At 40.3% G+C, this 18298-nt stretch overlaps 1 protein-coding gene across 1 annotated transcript in view; it reads right to left on the bottom strand.

The window, feature by feature from the left end:
• LOC149183892 (Pyridoxal-5'-phosphate-dependent enzyme family protein) overlaps window positions 1-17011 on the bottom strand; it is a 134975-nt gene extending 117964 nt beyond the window's left edge. The window contains exons 1-4 of the mRNA XM_089417302.1: window positions 16684-17011; window positions 10858-11181; window positions 10172-10214; window positions 9685-10035 (exon numbers count right to left, since the gene is read on the bottom strand). Of these exons, the coding sequence (XP_089273428.1) occupies window positions 9685-10035; window positions 10172-10214; window positions 10858-11181; window positions 16684-16815 (850 nt within the window). The 5' untranslated portion in view covers window positions 16816-17011. The remainder of the gene's footprint in view (window positions 1-9684; window positions 10036-10171; window positions 10215-10857; window positions 11182-16683) is intronic.
• Between the last annotated feature and the right edge of the window lie 1287 nt (window positions 17012-18298).

Below are 18298 nucleotides of genomic sequence, written 5' to 3'. Positions count from 1 at the left end.
TGATTACTCAGACAAGTTCAAGACCAACATCAACATTGCAGAACCATTACTTGAAACAATTGAACGTATTGGGCCATACAATGTCATCCAAGTCATCACTGATAATGTTTCTACTTGTAAGGCAGCATGAGCAATTATTGAGGATAAATACACCAACATATTTTGGTCTGGGTGTTTGGTTCACACAATGAACCTTTTGGTGCATGATATTATTAAGAACAAAAACCAACAATACAAATATATTGGTGATTTGTACAAGAGAGGCAAAAAAAATGATAAAATTTATTACAAATCATAGCAATACCCATGGGCTTTTCCGCAGTCACTCAAGATTGGAGCTGTTGAAGATTGCGAAGACTAGATTTGCTAGCTATTACCTCACCTTCAAGCGCCTTTTGAAGGTAAGAGAGTCATTGGCTAGCATGGTATCAAATCCACACTGGCAGGTATTAAAGGAAAGGGCTACAAATGCAGTTGACAGGCAAGGTTTTGAACAAGTGGAGGAGACTTCTCTTGATGGTCAGTTTTGGGCACGTGTGAAGCAAGTATTGGAATTCACCAAGCCCATTTATCACATGATCTGTTTTGCAGATACAAATAAACCAGTAATTGGGGAGGTGTATGAGCAGATGGATACCATGTTGGGGCAAATAAAAGATATTGTTCAGAAAGATGATCCCAACTTGTATACACTGTGATCCAGGTGGATCTTCAGATACAATGGCATGGAAAATCTCAAAATTCAAAGTGGCAGAAAAGTAAGTATCCTGACATCAGATCGAAGTGCTCGTCGCCCTGATTCCAACGGTGTGAACGGCACTCCAATCCGAGTCCGGATGATGAAGTTGTGGCAGAAAGAGTTTGCCTTAGTTCCTTTGAAAATGAGGCATTTTCTCTTAAAAATGGACTTAAAGCCTTTAGAAGGCAAATCGCAATCGGAGAAGTCAAAGGGGCAGACTTAAGGAGGTGCAGCGGAACCCCCGATCAGCGATCTCCGACTAAATCGCAATCGGGGGCAAGCAATTGGCGATATCGGGATGGAGCGGTCAAAGCCGAGCAAAGCCAACTTGTGATCGCGATCGGCGATCGGAGCGATTGGCCGATCGGCGATCGACAGAACCAGAACCCCTGGCCGTTGTACGAGCGGGATGCCGATGCGATCAGCCGTCGAAAATCCCCGCTTACGGGACTATTGACAGAGCGATGTGCCGATTGCGATATGGGGGTCGGACCCGATGTGTCTATGAGCCCAATTTGATAAACTTTGAGATCTGGTTTTTAAGGTTTTGGTCGGAATTATTAGTGTTTGATGGGTTTTTTTGTATTATCATTTTGAACAATAAAAAGCTATCTTTGGGGTTTTGTTGTGCCTGCTGATCCTTCTACTAAACGGCTTCTATTCTAACAAAAACCGACCTCCGATTTTTAAGCAGCATTGTATTATAAAGCCCGATGATTGGGAAAGTGCAGGGGGAGAGGATTTTTCAGCACGTAGTTCGGAGGCAGGAGAGCTTTCAGGTGGCCGATAGTGCATTTTGTCTAATTTGGACGAGTTTTATATGTTTTCAGCCCCTCTCAACGCCACAGATGCCTTGGTGCTGTCCATTTCTCCATCTTAAGTCTCCATTTCACAGCGATTGTCCAGAATGGAGGTATAAGCCACCTTTTATGTCACTGATGATTGTAATTGTCTTCTTTTCATGCCATTTAATATATGAAGGCCTCCCCATTGATCGAGCAGGGCCCGGAGACGTGTCGGAATTGGATGAACTCCGTTATTAAGTCTTGTTGTCTTCTTGTCGTGCCTTTATGTGTTTTTTTCTTCTTTTCTTGTGTGCACATTAGATTTCTGTGTTAAGCTGCAATTTCTACATGTGATTCTTTCCATACATCTATAAGCAAAAGATCCCTGGATCAAGTGGTATCAGAGCAGGTCTTTTTAGATGTGAATTGCATGTTTGTATGCTAACAAGAGACAGACTCCGAAGAGGTGAAGGGGAATTAGAGCCTTTCAATCCCGAAGCAGGGCGTGCACATCGAAGGAGAAACATGGCAGAAGATGAAGCTCATCTTGAAGAGGAGTGCAATTTCTGCAAGACCTTCTATTCAATGGCAAAGAATATCAGTTGGTTTTAAGGCTGGAGAAAGCAGAGGAGAGAAACCCAGAAGAACAAGGTTCAGCACATGGGAATGGTGGAGAAGAACCCCCTCCTTCTCCTTCCGGGAGTGAAGGTTCTCCTTCCTCTCACCACCATAATCGTAGAAATTCAAAGGATGCATCTAAGAAACCTTTCTTTAAATTAGATGTTAAATTTGATCTTCCCATGTTTAATGGTGAAAGTAACGCAAAGAAGCTTAATAATTGGATTAGGCAGATTGAGGTCTACTGCAGGATTCAGCAGATCGTGGAGGATGAGGCAAAGATTCAGCTGGCCTCTCTACAGCTGAGCAGCACCGCTCTCATTTGGTGGGAGAGCAAATTGCAGCGCAGTAAGAATGTGGGTAACCTCTTTTCCTCATGGCCTGATTTTATTTCTACGTTAAAGGAACAGTTTTATCCCTTAGGATACAAGCAAAAAGCTTTAATGAATTGGCAGTATTTAAGGCAAGGCAAAGGTCAGGATGTTCAGAGTTTTACAGAGGAGTTTAGAAAGCAAGCACTGAATCTGGGTATTGCACTTGATACACCTGAAGTTGTAACTAAGTATATTGGCTCATTGCATAGTTACATTAGGCATTCATTGTTGTTGTTTGAACCAACCACTATTGACTCAGCCAGCGTAAAGGCAATCCATATTGAGAACAAGGGCAAAAATGAAAGAGATGATCATTCCAGAAAACCACCGTTCAAACCTCCCAATGGCAAATCTAAAGCGAAATGGAAAGGAAAGGAGAAGAAGACGGCAGCAGCCAAAGAAGGAGAAAGGCTGTATTGCAATCACTGCAAAAAGGAAGGCCACGATGACGATCACTGTTGGAAGCAGCACCCAGAAAAGCGTCCAAAGAAGTATGGAGGAAAAGGGAAGCAGAAGACAGTGGCAATGGCGCAGCAAGACCTTGGATCGGATTCCGGAGATGAAGCATTAATCACAGCCGCGGGAACAAAAGGTACTCTTACACCTCATGTTAATTCTGAATCGCATGAAGGCACCAGTTCTGTAAATGAGTCCCTTCCTAATGACCGAAAGAGAATTGAACTGTTTCATATCAGAGTTGTTGTAAATCATACTAAAGTTGAAACTCTGTTTGATACTAGGTCCCAAGCAAATTTAATCGCAAAATCCCTGGTAAAGAAACTCAGCTTAGAAACAAAACCACACCCGAAACCTTACCCGCTTGGATGGATACATGATAAAGCAAAACTGAATGTAACCAAGCAATGTAAAGTCAAATTTGTAATCGCTTCTAAGCTAGTGGATGAAGTAGAACTGGATGTAATACCATTGGATATCTGTGGCATGGTGTTAGGGAGCCCATATCTGTATGATTGAAAGGCAGTGTTCTTTCGTCACGAAAACAAATACCAAATCACAAAAGATGGGGTAGAATATATACTAAGGGCTCATCAAAATAAAATCAATGCCAACCTTGTAAGCGCTGGACAAATGAAACGACTGGTGAGTTCCAGTAAGGGTTGCATGCTTATGGTTGTAAGGGAAAAAGAGGCAGAATTAGCTGATGCTTTCCAGGGCTACAATCAGGAACATAAACAGGAATTATCTGAATTAATTTCTAATTATGATGAGTTGTTTCAGGAACTGAAGGGATTACCTCCGAAGAGGGAAATCCAACATGAAATCCATTTGCAGCATGACACTCCTTTACCGAATATTGGAATGTACAGGATGTCGACCATTGAGATGGAGGAAATCAAGAAACAGGTGCAGGAACTACTGGACCAAGGGGTCATCAGGCCGAGCACGTCTCCGTGTGGCTCACCGATTGTCTTAGTTCCAAAGAAAGACGGCACATGGAGGATGTGTGTGGATTATTGCACACTAAACAAAATTACGGTGAAAAATCGCTACCCTCTTCCACGCGTTGATGGTGATGCCATTCGGGCTTTGCAATGCTCCAGACACTTTTATGAGGGTCATGAATGATCTCTTTCGGCCTTTCATTAATGAATTTGTTCTGGTATATTTAGATGATATACTTGTCTTTAGTAAAAGTTGGGTTGAACATGTGTGTCATGTAAAGAATGTTCTTGATGTATTGAAAAAAGAAAAACTCTATGTAAAGTTGTCAAAGTGTGAATTCGGGAAAACCTCTTTGGGTTACCTAGGTCATATTGTTGGTCATGGTCAGTTAAAGATTGATCCTTCTAAAGTTGAAGCAATTGTAAATTGGCCTAAGCCTACTAGTGTAACCGAGGTCCGTAGCTTTTTAGGTGCAGTCCAGTATTGGAGGAGATTTATTACTAATTTCTTTGTTATTGCAGCACCTTTGCACACATTGACAAGTGTGAAACAGGTCTTCCAATGGGGAGGAAGACAGCAGAAGTCCTTCGAAACATTGAAGGAAAAGATCAGCACCGCGCCAGTCTTAGCCTTACCTGATCTCCAACAACCATTCGAGATCGAAACCGATGCCAGCGGTTATGCCATGGGAGTTGTACTGATGCAGCAAAAGAAGCCGATTTGTTACCATTCTGAGAAGTTTTCTCAAGCTGTGATAAACTATCCCACTTATGACAAGGAGCTTTATGCCTTGGTGCAGAGTGTGAAAAAGTGGAAACACTACCTGATCGGCAAGGAGACCATCATCCATATGGATCATCAGCCCTTGCAGTACCTTCAGTCACAAACCAAGTTGCAGCAATCTCGTCATTTCAAGTGGATGGGTTTTCTTCAACAGTTTCATATGGTAATAAAGTATAAGAAGGGCACTAGCAATAAAGTGGCCAATATGCTATCTCGCATGCTTCGTTGTCTTTTGAGAGTTATGTTGAACAATATGCTAACGATGATGACTTTAAGGAGATTTATGCAAAACTAACCCATGGTTCACAGGTGGAAAACTATCACTTGCAGGGGAAACTGTTGTATCACCTTAGTAAATTGTGTATTCCCACAGGGGAAAGAGTACATGTAATTCGAGAAGCCCACACCTCTCTTGTGTCTGGACACTTTGGTGTCAAAAAGACTTTATGTCATGTACAAAGATTTTGTTTTTGGCCTCATATGAAAAACATTGTGACTCGCTATGTAAAGGGTTGTGTGATGTGTTCTGTTTCAAAGCCCTCTAATAGAAAACTCGGGCTCTACACACCACTCCCTATTCTGAGTCGTCCATGGGAAAGTGTGTCAATGGACTTTGTAGGAGGTTTTCCTTTGTCTAGGAAGAGTCACGACTATTTGTATGTCGTCGTTGACCGTTTTAGCAAGATGTGTATTCTTATGCCTTGTAAAAAGCAGATCACTGCAGAGCAGACTACTTCTCTTTTCTTTCAGCATGTTTGGGTCCATTTTGGATTACCCACATCGATTGTGTCAAATCGGGACTCTCGCTTTCTCGGAGAGTTTTGGACCAGCTTGTGGAGGATGATGGACACCAAATTGAAAAGAAGCACGGCATTTCATCCGCAGACTGACAGACAGACAGAGGTTGTCAACCGTACCGTGGTACACTTGCTACGAGGCTATTGTGGGAAACATCCCAAGTTGTGGGATGAACATCTCCCATATGTACAGCATTCCTACAACCGAGCAGTGCATTCATCTACGCAGCATTCACCATTTGAGACATGCTTTGGTTACCTGCCAAAGGACCCTTTTGATATGGTCTTTGGAAGGGAAGATGGCTCCAGTGGACGTAATGATAGGGACAAAGCTCAGCAGTTCATTTAGCGAATCCAATTGATTCACCAAGCAGTACAAGAGCAGTTGGAGAAAAGTCAAGCCCGTTACAAGGCTCGACATGACAAACACCAAGTCGACCATCAATTCCAAGTGGGCGACAAAGTGTGGTTCCACATCAGCAAGGACAGGATGAAGGGAGAAGGGAAGAAGTTGCGACCCATTCGATATGGTCCATTCACCATATTGGAGAAGATTGGAAACAATGCCTTTCGTCTTGATTTGCCGATATATATGCAGATGTACTCAGTAGTGAATGTAGAGAACCTAAAGCTGTATGAACCACCATTGATCATGGACACCGATGAGGTGGGCACAGTTCCTACAGTTGATGATTTTGCACCAGAATATCTCGATGAGTTACCTGAAGACATCATCCTTGACAAAAGGACCAGGACTTCACGGCGAGGAGATGTGGAATACCTTCGAGTTGGTTTCAAGGGAATGCACCCCAGCAAGGCCAAATGGCTGGAGAAGGAAAGGGTGAGGGAACAATTCCCTCACTTGCCAATTGACTAATGAAAGCTTTTGGCGGTCCAAAAGCTCCTCAATGGGGAGGATTGATCCAGGTGGATCTTCAGATACAATGGCATGGAAAATCTCAAAATTCAAAGTGGCAGAAAAGCAAGTATCCTGACATCAGATCGAAATGCTCGTCGCCCTGATTCCAACAGTGCAAACAGCACTCCAATCCGAGTCCAGATGATGAAGTTGTGGTAGAAAGAGTTTGCCTTAGTTCCTTTGAAAATGAGGCATTTTCTCTTAAAAATGGACTTAAAGCCTTTAGAAGGCAAATCGCAATCGGAGAAGTCAAAGGGGCAGACTTAAGGAGGCGCAACGGAACCCCCGATCAACGATCTCTGACTAAATCGCAATCGGGGGCAAGCAATCGGCGATATCGGGATGGAGCAGTCAAAACCGGGCAGAGCCGACTTGCGATCGCGATCGGCGATCGGAGCGATCGGTCGATCAGCGATCAGCAGAACCAGAACCCCGGGCTGTTGTATGAGCGGGATGCCGATGCAATCGACAGATGCCGATATCGGCGATCGGCAATCGACAGTCGGCAATCCCCGCTAACGGGACTATTGACAGAGCGATGTGCCGATTGCGATATGGGGGCCGGACCTGATGGGTCTATGAGCCCGATTTGATAAACTTTGAGATCCGGTTTTTAAGGTTTTGGTCGGAATTATTAGTGTTTGACGGGTTTTTGTGTATTATCGTTTTAAACGATAAAAAGCTATCTTTGGGGTTTTGTTGTGCCCGCCAATCCTTCTACTGAACGGCTTCTATTCTAACAAAAACCGACCTCCGATTTTTAAGCAGCATTGTATTATAAAGCCCGATGATTGGGAAAGTGCAGAGGGAGAGGATTTTTCAGCACGTAGTTCAGAGGCAGGAGAGTTTTCAGGTGGCCGATAGTGCATTTTGTCTGATTTGGACAAGTTTTATATGTTTTCAGCCCCTCTCAATGCCACAAACGCATTGGTGTTGTCCATTTCTCCATCTGAGGTCTCCATTTCACAGCCATTGTCCAGAATGGAGGTATAAGCCAACTTTTATGTAACTGATGATTGTAATTCTCTTCTTTTCATGCCATTTAATATATGAAGGCCTCCCCATTGATCGAGCAGGGCCCAGAGACGTAGTCCGAGTTGGACGAACTCCGTTATCAAGTCTTGTTGTCTTCTTGTCGTGCCTTTATGTGTTTTCTTCTTCTTTTCTTGTGTGCACATTAGATTTCTGTGTTAAGCTGCAATTTCTACATGTGATTCTTTCCATACATCTATAAGCAAAAGATCCCTGGATCACACTGATTCACAATTGTGTGTGTAAACGGTGGAATAAACTTAATGTTCCACTACATGTCTTGGCGTATATCCTTACGCCAAAATACTACTCTCCAACTTGGTTGGGCCATCCTGCACCTGGGGGCGGGGTTAGGGTCAAACCCCCTATGGATCTAGAGGTAGATACAGGATATATGGAAGCATTAGACAAGTTGGTACCTGACAGGAAGGAATGTGCTAATCTGCGTTTTGAATTAGGCAAATACTTCAGTTGCACTAGTTTGTTTGGTTCTTTGCATGCAATGGAAGATAGAGACAAATTTGATGCTCTCACATGGTGGGAAGCATATGGCGGCATGGGACTTTTGCCAAAATTGGCAAAAAAAGTTCTCTCACAGGTTGTAAATACTTCTTCTACAGAGAGGTGTTGGAGCACCTACAGCTTCATACATAATGTGAGAAGAAACAAACTCAATGAAAACCAAGCAGAAAGCTTGGTTTATGTGCACTACAACTTGAGGTTGTTGAGACATTACTGTGATCGGGCTTATGAGGATTCAACATATAAAATTTGGGACAACCACTCAGAGGGCAATAATTTAGAGGATGGCACTATACATCTTGAAGAACTGGAAGCAGAACTTATGAGAGAGGAAGATGAAGCAACAACCATGCCACCCCCACCATCCAGTAGCAGTGCTCGAGTTCCAAGTCTTGCTCCTTTGTTGTCGCCGCCTCCATGTACATCCTCATGTGGAGGGCATGTGCCTTCTGGTTCTAGTCGTGGGACTGTGCAGGAGGAGACTCCTAGAAGACCACCACGACCTGCTCAAAAATTAGACATTATTCGTGGTGGCAAGAGGAAGATGTAGATGATAGATTTACTTGTCTTTTCTAGTTTCTAGTAGTTTTTATAACTATTGACTCTTTCATATTTATTATGATATTTTTTGTAAACAATATATGACAATTTAAGTTTGAAGTTTGAAGTTGGCAATTATAACTCATTGGTAATGAATTATGAATATGATGCTTCGTGAAAGTTGAAAGTTTTTTCATTTCATTTCATTTTATAACATTTCATTTCATGTTAGATATTATTTGTTGTAATGGTTACACTTAGCTTACAAGTACAACTTTGGTGATCAATGATGATAAATGTTATATATTGAATTTTGAAAGCTTGAAACTTTAAGATTGATGAATCATAATTCATGAGACTCAATATGTTGTATGTTACTAACTTGTGGACGTGGTTGATGAAGATTATAACTTCTAGATGATTGTTGTTATATGATTCAATCTATGTTTTTTATGTTTTTTATATCTAATTCATCATTCTACATGTTTTTGTTGACATATATGCATCAAAATATAAAATATAAAATATATATATATATAAAAACACTCCGGGATTCACTCCCGCTCCCAAGTAACCTTGGTCAAGACAGAATTTTCAAGAAGCCAAAAACTCCCAATACTAAATATTGATAAAAATTACCATACTGCAACTGATCATTCCAGTGTGAAAAATAGCACATGGTGTTTGAGCATAATTTTGGACTGTCTCCATTATACCGTTATCTTGGAAACTCTGGAAAATCGATCACCCTAATTTCATTGCTTAGTAGGTAGCAGGCATTTCTGGTCTGGATTGCAATATATTATTGTCTTTGCATCAGATTGAGAATGGCACTGCTCATCAGATTCTTACTTATAATGAATTATGAAACATATACTTTCCACAGTTAGATTATTTTACATGTGAGCAAGAACTGGATGTTGCCAATCGCCAGTTTTTAACATGGAATCCCAGAAAACTTAAGGCTAAACAAAAACAACAAACATCTTCAGAAGATTGGACAATACAGGCTTTTAAAGAACTCAAGCAAACACTATGACAAGGGAAATGTATGCAAGCTTTAAAATTTTGAAAAACAACATTGGCTTAAATAAAAATACAGACTACTAAAATTAAGAACAAAGCCTGGATTAAGTCTTGTTTAACAATGGCAGAAAGATAGAAAATCAACCTAATAATGCAACAGCATCCCCTCCACCCTCCTTAACCACCGCTACCTTTCCTGTAGAAGTTGCACTGACTGAAGAATCTCCCTTGCAATTATGTTGTTGAGAAACGTGATCCCCATTTGGTATAGATGCCATGCTTACTTTATCATGGAACCACATTATTGAACCATTGTGGCCAGCTACAAGATTAGCATGCTTTGCAAGCATAGCATCCCTGTTAGCATAAACAGATCTTGGCACATATACCACATTACCATACATTTCTGAAATTAGATTGTATCCTGTTAGGATTTTGGGCTGCTCTCCTCGTAGAAGCAGGTGCGACTTCATCCCTCGCTCTGCACAAGCAACAGCTGCCAGCAAACATTCTATAGATTATATCATTATATTTATATGCCACATCTTCAATGAAATTGTAAAATATGGCATTTTCGAATTTGATGAAAGCAAAAGAGAAAAAAAAATTTTAACTCATTCCAGAATGCATACCTACTGCTGCAGCATGAGCACTTTGACACCCTCCACATGTAACCTACATTTTGTAGTCAAAATACCAATGAGATAAGTTTCAGTGGTGAGAATTTATCAATTACCAGTAGTATTTGCAACAACTTTGTCTTTCAATGATAAATTCCAGGTTCAACAGACTGGCAGGCTTGTGACAGAACAAGGTATAAATATAACATGAATGGGTGGGTAGAGCGGCAGGCCTCCCATGTTCTCATGTCATGTACTTGTGAACTCAGATCACATATATGAAGAGAGTGTGATCTGGAGCATGCCCCAGGTCACTGGAACCATCATACAGAGATCCCAAAGCAGCGGGTCTAGACACCCGAAGCTAACCTCTCCTTCTGAGCTTGGATCATATTTATAAAGAGGGTGATTTGGAACATGCCCAGGTCATTGCAACTGCAATACAGAGTCCTCAAAGTGTCTAGCGTGGACCTCCCAATCCACGGGTATCTAATAAGTAAAGATTTACATTTCAGCCCTGAGCCTGATTAGCTCAAAACCAAAATCAAAGAAGGTGGTATGAGATAAACTTGCAGTGCATTAAATTTAGATGATTTAACAATAAGACCTTAGATAACCAAAAGACATTCAAGACCTTTAACAGATAATAACCAAATACCTTAAGTCAAAATCTGCGAGATTGACTTCTGAGTTCTCACCACATCAGTCACCAAATGAGCTTCCATAAGTGGCAGCAATGCATCAAGCTTCCTTGTCTTGTTCCCACTTATAAGAGGGTGAAGCAAATCATCTCTAACTACATAGAAAGAACTACCCCCACGTCTGCCTTCTTTCAATTCCTCCCCAAGAGATGGGCAAAGATTGGAAGCGAATGAAAACAGATTATGAGTTCCTGCAGCTGATTCCATTCCATGGGACACCACTATCTCATGTACTTTAGTATGCGGACTGCTGAGGACCCATTTCCTATCAAGAATATGTGAAAAGACCCTTTCTTCATACTGTCTCCCAGTGAAATTGCTCTGAAACAAACAAAACAATAATTGTCAAACTCAGTAAATCATGATTTGTATTTAATTTAAAATAATTATTTTCCTTTGTCTCCATGTTTTGCAGTGGATTTAAATCTGGAAATGGAATCGCTATTAATTAGACCACAATACAAAAGCAATTTACAAAGATATCAGAAAGCCACTGAACAGATAGATGAGCTGCATGATGGTATTAAGACTAAAGATATCAATTGATAAATTTAGACTGGATAGCTGGAATTGGAAGTAGCGTAGTTTGCAGAAGGTGAATATGCTCTTTAATGAAGGGTAGCAAGGATAATACCAACCAAACCTCAAAGCCATTCAAGATAGAATGAGGCAAATTTGAATGGGCAGTTCAGATAGGCTAGGGGCATTCCATAATGATGTCAAACAAGATTTCAAAATAAAATTAAAAAAGAGCCTAACAAAATCTGAAGAATAATTCAAATTAAATTTCAGTTAGTGAAGAGCTCAAGAAATGATATGGGTCAAGTAGCAACAACAATGACTCAACATGTCTAAAAGAAACTAAACTGTGAATCAAGCTGGCACCATATTGAATATGTGCAAGATGTGATTTCAGTTGTGGAGAATGAAAATGGATTTAAAGGGGAATATGGTAGGAACTAAAAACCTATCAGATCTTATACTTGAGATTGAACGGTCGGCTGGACGAAAAGGACACTCCCAAGGGGGAAGCAACATGATTACAAATTTACAATAATTACATAGTCAAGAACCTGCTCGAGTGGAGCACCCTAAAAGAGAATTAATTTTCCACTAAATATGAGTGTTGCTAAGGTTTAGGTTTTTGAATCCTAGCATTTCCCTAGTTTAAGTTCTTGAATCTTGGCATTTCCCTAGCTTAGAAAAGGAAGTAGGCACTCAAAGGGGGTCCCAAGTTCTCTTCCCATAGCCAAGTCCCCCTTCAAAAACTTGAAGCAACTATGATTTGCTGCAGCAAGTAGCACTTTAATTCTGAGAAGAGGCTGCAACAAGAATGTTGAGAATCGTAAATCAAAAAAATAATCAATGGAACCAAATCTGTTAAAATTGGCAACTAGGGCTAAACTCCATGTGGGTCTTCTTATTCATGGCAGCTGATATTTTCTTGGATTCCTCTCGTCGAGAAGTGTAGGGTTGATCTAAAGATCATCCAATTCCGACATGTATTCATGGAGACATGAATTTATTTGTGTTATGTGACAATTCGTCAAGGTCGGCCAGCAACCAAATTAACCCCAACTTATCTCAACATTCCACTATAAATAGAGGTGGCTTACAAGTCATTTTACACACACATCTCTTGTGATCTCTCTCCACTTGTTTGGGTTTCGATGGTAGGAGAGATCTATAAGAGAATATGCTGCCCTAGAGAAGATCTAGCCCTAGCCCTAGACGCAGTCAGAGAAGACCTCTACGCAGTCCTAGTGATCCAAAATGGATTTTGGATAGACTCCTAAGTCTAAGTGTTCATCACAGAGGAAAAATAAAATTCCAAGGAAATTCCTGGAAATAGCCGCGTTGCAGAGATCTTTTCCTTCTGAATCTACTGCAACTTGAATGGGCTAAAATGGACTTAGGACGCAGAAGTTATCGCATAAAGAAGATGCCCTGTTTCTTTGGAAAAAGAGGCAAAAACCCCTAAAAATGGCAAAAAATCCTTGAAAAGGGAAAACGCATCAGAAAAAGGCAAAGGCCAGATTTAAGCGGAGGCGGGAGAAACCCCGATCTGCCAATCCAATCGATCCGATCGGAGGCAGACATGTATGCGATATCGGGAACCTGGAATGGGCAATTGCGATCATGTGATACGCCAATCGTCGATGATCAAATCGGCGATGCACAGAACCCCGAGCCGAGCGACATTGCGATCACCGATATTAGCGATCAACGATCGACGACCCCCGATGCCGATCAAAAGGCCGGACCCGATAAGTTTTCAAAACCCGATTGTATAAAATTTCAGGTCTGGGAATTCGGATTTTCAAGTATTTCCCGTGTATTTGGGATTTTACCCAAAACACATATGCGATGCGATAAGCGATGAATCCAAACCCGAAAGGGTTTATAAATGCAAATGCATATTATTTGAAGTCCACCTTAAAGCCATTCGACAGTATTTTCAGAGTTTTAATGTGTTTTTATAAATACAAAGGAAATGCAAATGGGGCGATATAATCCGGACCCAAAGGGGAATTTAGGCGTGATCTATATAATTTGAGTTCCGTAAAGGCGGATTTCGGGCGGGCCTCAAGCGGTAAATGGTTTTGGGTTGGCTCCGCCTGATCCCACACAATGAACGACGTGTGGCTTGGCGGAGGAATAGGGAAACCGCCTTTTCGGGCGGGTAACCCCCGTACTCCTAAGCCACCCGAAAATGCATGGTGACCGTTGGATCAGAGATCCCGTAGATCGACGGTGGAGAGCGCGATAGCGGCCAAAGGTGGACCCAATGCAATATTAGGGTGGATGCGATATAATTTGAAGTCCGATAGGCTGCGTTTTGGCAGATTTTCCCGTGTTTTACAGTGTTTCTCTGTGTAAACAGGGAACGACTGTTTCTGGGGATTTCAAGCGCTGATGGTTCCTTCTGTTACAGAACAGGTGGCCACCATCCCTGAAGGCGTTTAGCAATGATTGCTAACACTCAGAGGGGGATTTGAGCGGACAGAGTCGAGAGCCAGATAGCCAGTCGAACAAACAGCGCAGAGAAGCCACAGAGCCGCAGGGGAATGATTGGATGCAGGGAAACGGCTGGGGAAGCCGAAAAACCGGGAAAATGCCTCAAAGGAGCCCAGAGAGCTCAATTGAGAGAAAGTGGAATGCGGAAAGCAGTTGCAGAATAGAGAGTTGCAGAGAAAGCGAAAAGCTACTGCACAGAGCAGCTGAGGGAGTCTTTGGGGTCACTTGGAGGTCAAGTGAAAAGCCAGAGAACTGAAGGTTGCAGAGAGCCAAAGAAGCCAGAGCCGAAGAGCCAGAGCCAGAGCCAAGAGCCAAAGCCAGAGCCGAGGGCCAGAAAGCCGAGAGCTTCAAGAGCCAGGGATAAAATGGTGTCTAAACCCATTGTTTCTATGTAAAACAATGGAGTTGAGCCAAGAGCTTGTAAAAAGAACTTAGACCATAATCCCAGAGAGCCTAGTTGAGTTGACTAGAGCTCAAGGAGATGTAGCCCAAGAGTTTTGGGTGAACTCCATATTAAATTACTGTCTTATGTGTTTATTATTTGCTGCACTGTTGCACTGTTACATGTATTTACATATCAACACAAACAACAGATTTTAAAGCACATAAACAGTTAAAATAACCACAAGCATACACCTATTTTTCAAGCATATTTACTTCCGCATTGGTTAATCATTTGTGACTTGGGAATATATAAGCTTTGGAAGTGGGAGAGGTCCTTGTAAGTTAGACAAGAAGCCTAAGTGCCCCATTTTCAGATCACTTAGAAAGAGAAACCTCTACGCAGTCAAGGAGGGTTTTATAGCAGCAAGGAGAAGGGTTTTCTAGAATCTATACCCTATCTAAGGGAAATTCAACGCTGTCAATAGAAGCCCTAGATGCTGTCAAAGAGAAGTCCAAATCGCAGTCAATGAAGCATGCCCTAACCGCAGTCATGGAGGAGTCTTCTCACAGCAAAGAGAGGCTCCTACGCTGTCCTAAATGAGGCTTCTATAACGCAGCAAGGAGAGGCTTTAACGCTGTCCAAGATCACTGTTTCAGGAAGCCCTAATGATGACCTAAACGCTGTCCTAAAGGAGGAGACAGTGAATAGTTGCCCCTTAAGTTGTACCTTTTGGATTAGGACTTTTATCATTAAGTACAATTTGGGAGATAATGGGTAGGCTACATTATGTTCTGCAATCCACTCATTCATATAGTGGGGGACTTGGTGGGCCAATGGGAACAAGGCATTAGATATGCACTTGTTGTGAGATTCAAAAATCATTATCAGTTTCACTTGTGAGGTAGCATTTATGTATAGTTGGGAAAAGGGAGCAAATCAAAATTTGGCACCAAGTTCCTAACTTAGAGAGGACATTCCTAATAAAATCATATAAGAAAGTTGAAAGACTGAAAGCATGTCTCACTCTCACTCAAACACACCCATGAAAAACTAATCTCAACCAAGGACTTAACCCAATAATAGTTCTAGTAAAAATCATGGTCTTGCTTAACTTGACCATTTTTGAGATGTAAGAGGTCAATGAAATATTGATGCAACAATTGGACAATTCTTTTGTTTGGAATGGCATAGCATTCAATATGTGCAGGCTACCTTACTATAAGGAGATGATACATCATTTGGTCAACAATGCACCCAAAGGATACACAACCCCTGGCTTTAAGAAAATGAGAACATCATTTTTAGCATATGACAAGGCTCGTATTAAAGCAAAACTTCAAGATATTACAAAGAGTTAAAATGATTCCAAGGTGTCCTTTGTTTAAGATGGTTAGACATATATCAATCATTAACATCTCATTAACATATTCATTTCTAGACCACGAGGGGTCAGGTTTTCGAAATGTTGTAATACTACAGGAAGACCAAGTATGGTCTTCATTTGATAGCCCTCTTCAAAGAGGCCATTGAAGAAACCGGTCGATAAATTGTTGTTCAAATTCTACGAGATTATTCGATTAAGGGCAAGTCCCAAAAAGGAAAATCGCCTCATGTTTTATGACATGAACTTCTTCTTAGTAGATAATAGATATCAATAGCATTGCATGTGTTAGGTTAACAGTGAATGAAGGATGTTACGAAGTTCCATAATGAATCATTTAAGACATTTGGCATGCACATAAAATATACTACCATGTCATTTCTTTGTGGGGCACCAATATTAGTCTATCTGTAGCCTTGCATATTTATGAACTCAACATTTTGAAGACTGCATTGTTGTATACTCTTTGTTATGAATATGAATCATGACATTGACAATTGCCCTGTTTTTGTCATCAATATGACCATGGCGTATCTTTAATGTTGTAACTGTTGAAATTGAATGATTTGCGACATTTTTTGTATGATGCTTATTTATGGTTGGAAGTTTTGCGTTTTCAAGAAAATCTATCAAAAAGCCCTAAAAGGTTATCGCTTCCTCCTTGTTATGTGATACAAACTAATCGGAACCTTTGGCCTGTTCCAACTAATTGGCATGCAGTTTACTAACATTCTAATAAAAATAATTTTCTCCTAAGGAATAAAAAGAGATGGTAGAAGCAAGGTTGTCCAAAACTTCGAAACCTTGTCCAAGCTCTCTGCTAATCACTTGTTTAGGAACACCCGCAAACTTTACAAGGGCAAGAAACCCTAAACGAAACCCTTTTAGTTTCAAAAAATTCGCAAAGAAAAAATATTGTAAGCATTGAATAATGGAGAAAAGGTACTGGAAAAACTTCCACTTTAGTTGTAATAGAATCCCAATCACAATCAAGTTATGTGAACTCATAGACCATCAAAAGCACGATTCGGATACTGACCATGCGTATGGAAAAGGCCCGCGGTTTGTGTTGTCGAGGATTCGAGGATAAATGGCAGTTCTTCGAGATTTGTGGCATTGCAGATAATAACATTTTCGTCGCCATAGATGTCAAAGAATAATGCTGTAACATCGAGCATAGACTGGTGGCACTGTAAAAGACAGACTGGGCATTTCACAATCTAAGCATCTGAATTTTATTTTAAAAAATTGACATCGAATTTTAGATTGTATAGATTGTTTGAATCATTCATATCGATTTATGAACCAGATTCGCTGGTTCTAAAAGCATTCACCCAAATCTTCAATGTAACTTTTTGAGGAAAAAACTCTTTATACATAAGATAAAACAATAAATTATAGTTTTGGTTTTTGCTTCTGTTTTTTCTTTTTCTTTTTTTCAAATACTTATAAGTTGGCTAGTACATACATGTTAATGAAAGAAAGAGCTATCCGATAGCCGTATACTATTAACTATTATGTCATACTCGGAAAAGCTTAAATACTATTTGGTAAAATATTATTTTATATTTTTTTTATAATGTAATTTTATTATGATGTTATTTCTTTTACCTGGTTTTAAATTTCAGGGGTGACACCATGGCTTATTATAGTAATGCTGGAAGGATATGTGTCCAATTGGAGGCTAAGATTCCGGCTCCAGTTTCTGCTGGTCCTTGGACATCGAGTCCTAGGTCGGATTCAGTTTCTCGTGGTCTCTAGACATTTAGTCCTACATTGATGTAGTTTGCAAGTTGTTAGTTCCCATAATAAAAGAGTTTGAAAAAATATAATTTTATAATTAATTTTTACTTTTCAAACAAGTAAATTAATAAATTTCAACTAATTAATGATTAAATTTAATTTTATAAATTGTTAAAATAAATAAATTTCAAATAATACTTGAAATAGTAATTGTGAATTATAACAAGAGCTAATTGATATTCCAAACATTTTATTATTAATTATTATGTCTTTGTTAGAAATATAGTTTGTTTGGTGTTTTTGTTTTGCTCATACAATGGTAGCATTTTTTTTGGCTATGGTTTTTTAAAATTTTAAAATTTTATTGTTTTAAAAAAAATAAACAAATGATTTTACTACATGTTGATGGTTTGTTGAGATGATGCACATGCCTCAAAGTTTGGAGTACATGAGGTCGCAACGGGTTTGCATGGGGTGCATTGAAGTCTTAGTCCCAATTTGGTTGATGCATGGACGGTATATATCTTGCAAGGAACCTATGCTTGAAATACCTAGGTTCCCTACAAGACATATAGTCATCAACTTAACAGTTATGCTATGCCCATGCAACGGCTACGTTTTTTTGTGGCTATGGTTTTCCAGAGGTTGTAATATTTTTATGGCCTTGTTAAATTTGCTATAGTTTGGTTGTTGCATTAATATGTTTGTCCACTAGTGACATATGGTTATCACATACATTGGATGGTTGTATTAACTAGCCTAGCTTGTCTATCATTTAGGCACTGTGTCATTGTTAATCTTTAGCTTCGATCCGATGCGATAATTCAAGGCTCACTAACCAAAAAAGTAGGACTTCATCATGAGTTGATTTACCTTTTCTTTCATCTTTTAATGGTTGCTTGAGAGCTTTA

The sequence above is a fragment of the Pinus tabuliformis genome, chromosome 3_2 (genome assembly GCF_031772625.1).
Source record: "Pinus tabuliformis cultivar Carrire ecotype Pingquan chromosome 3_2, CPIR1, whole genome shotgun sequence".
NCBI lineage: Eukaryota > Viridiplantae > Streptophyta > Pinopsida > Pinales > Pinaceae > Pinus > Pinus tabuliformis.
Note: the sequence above shows the minus strand (reverse complement) of the source record. Positions and strands in the feature narration are given on the sequence as shown.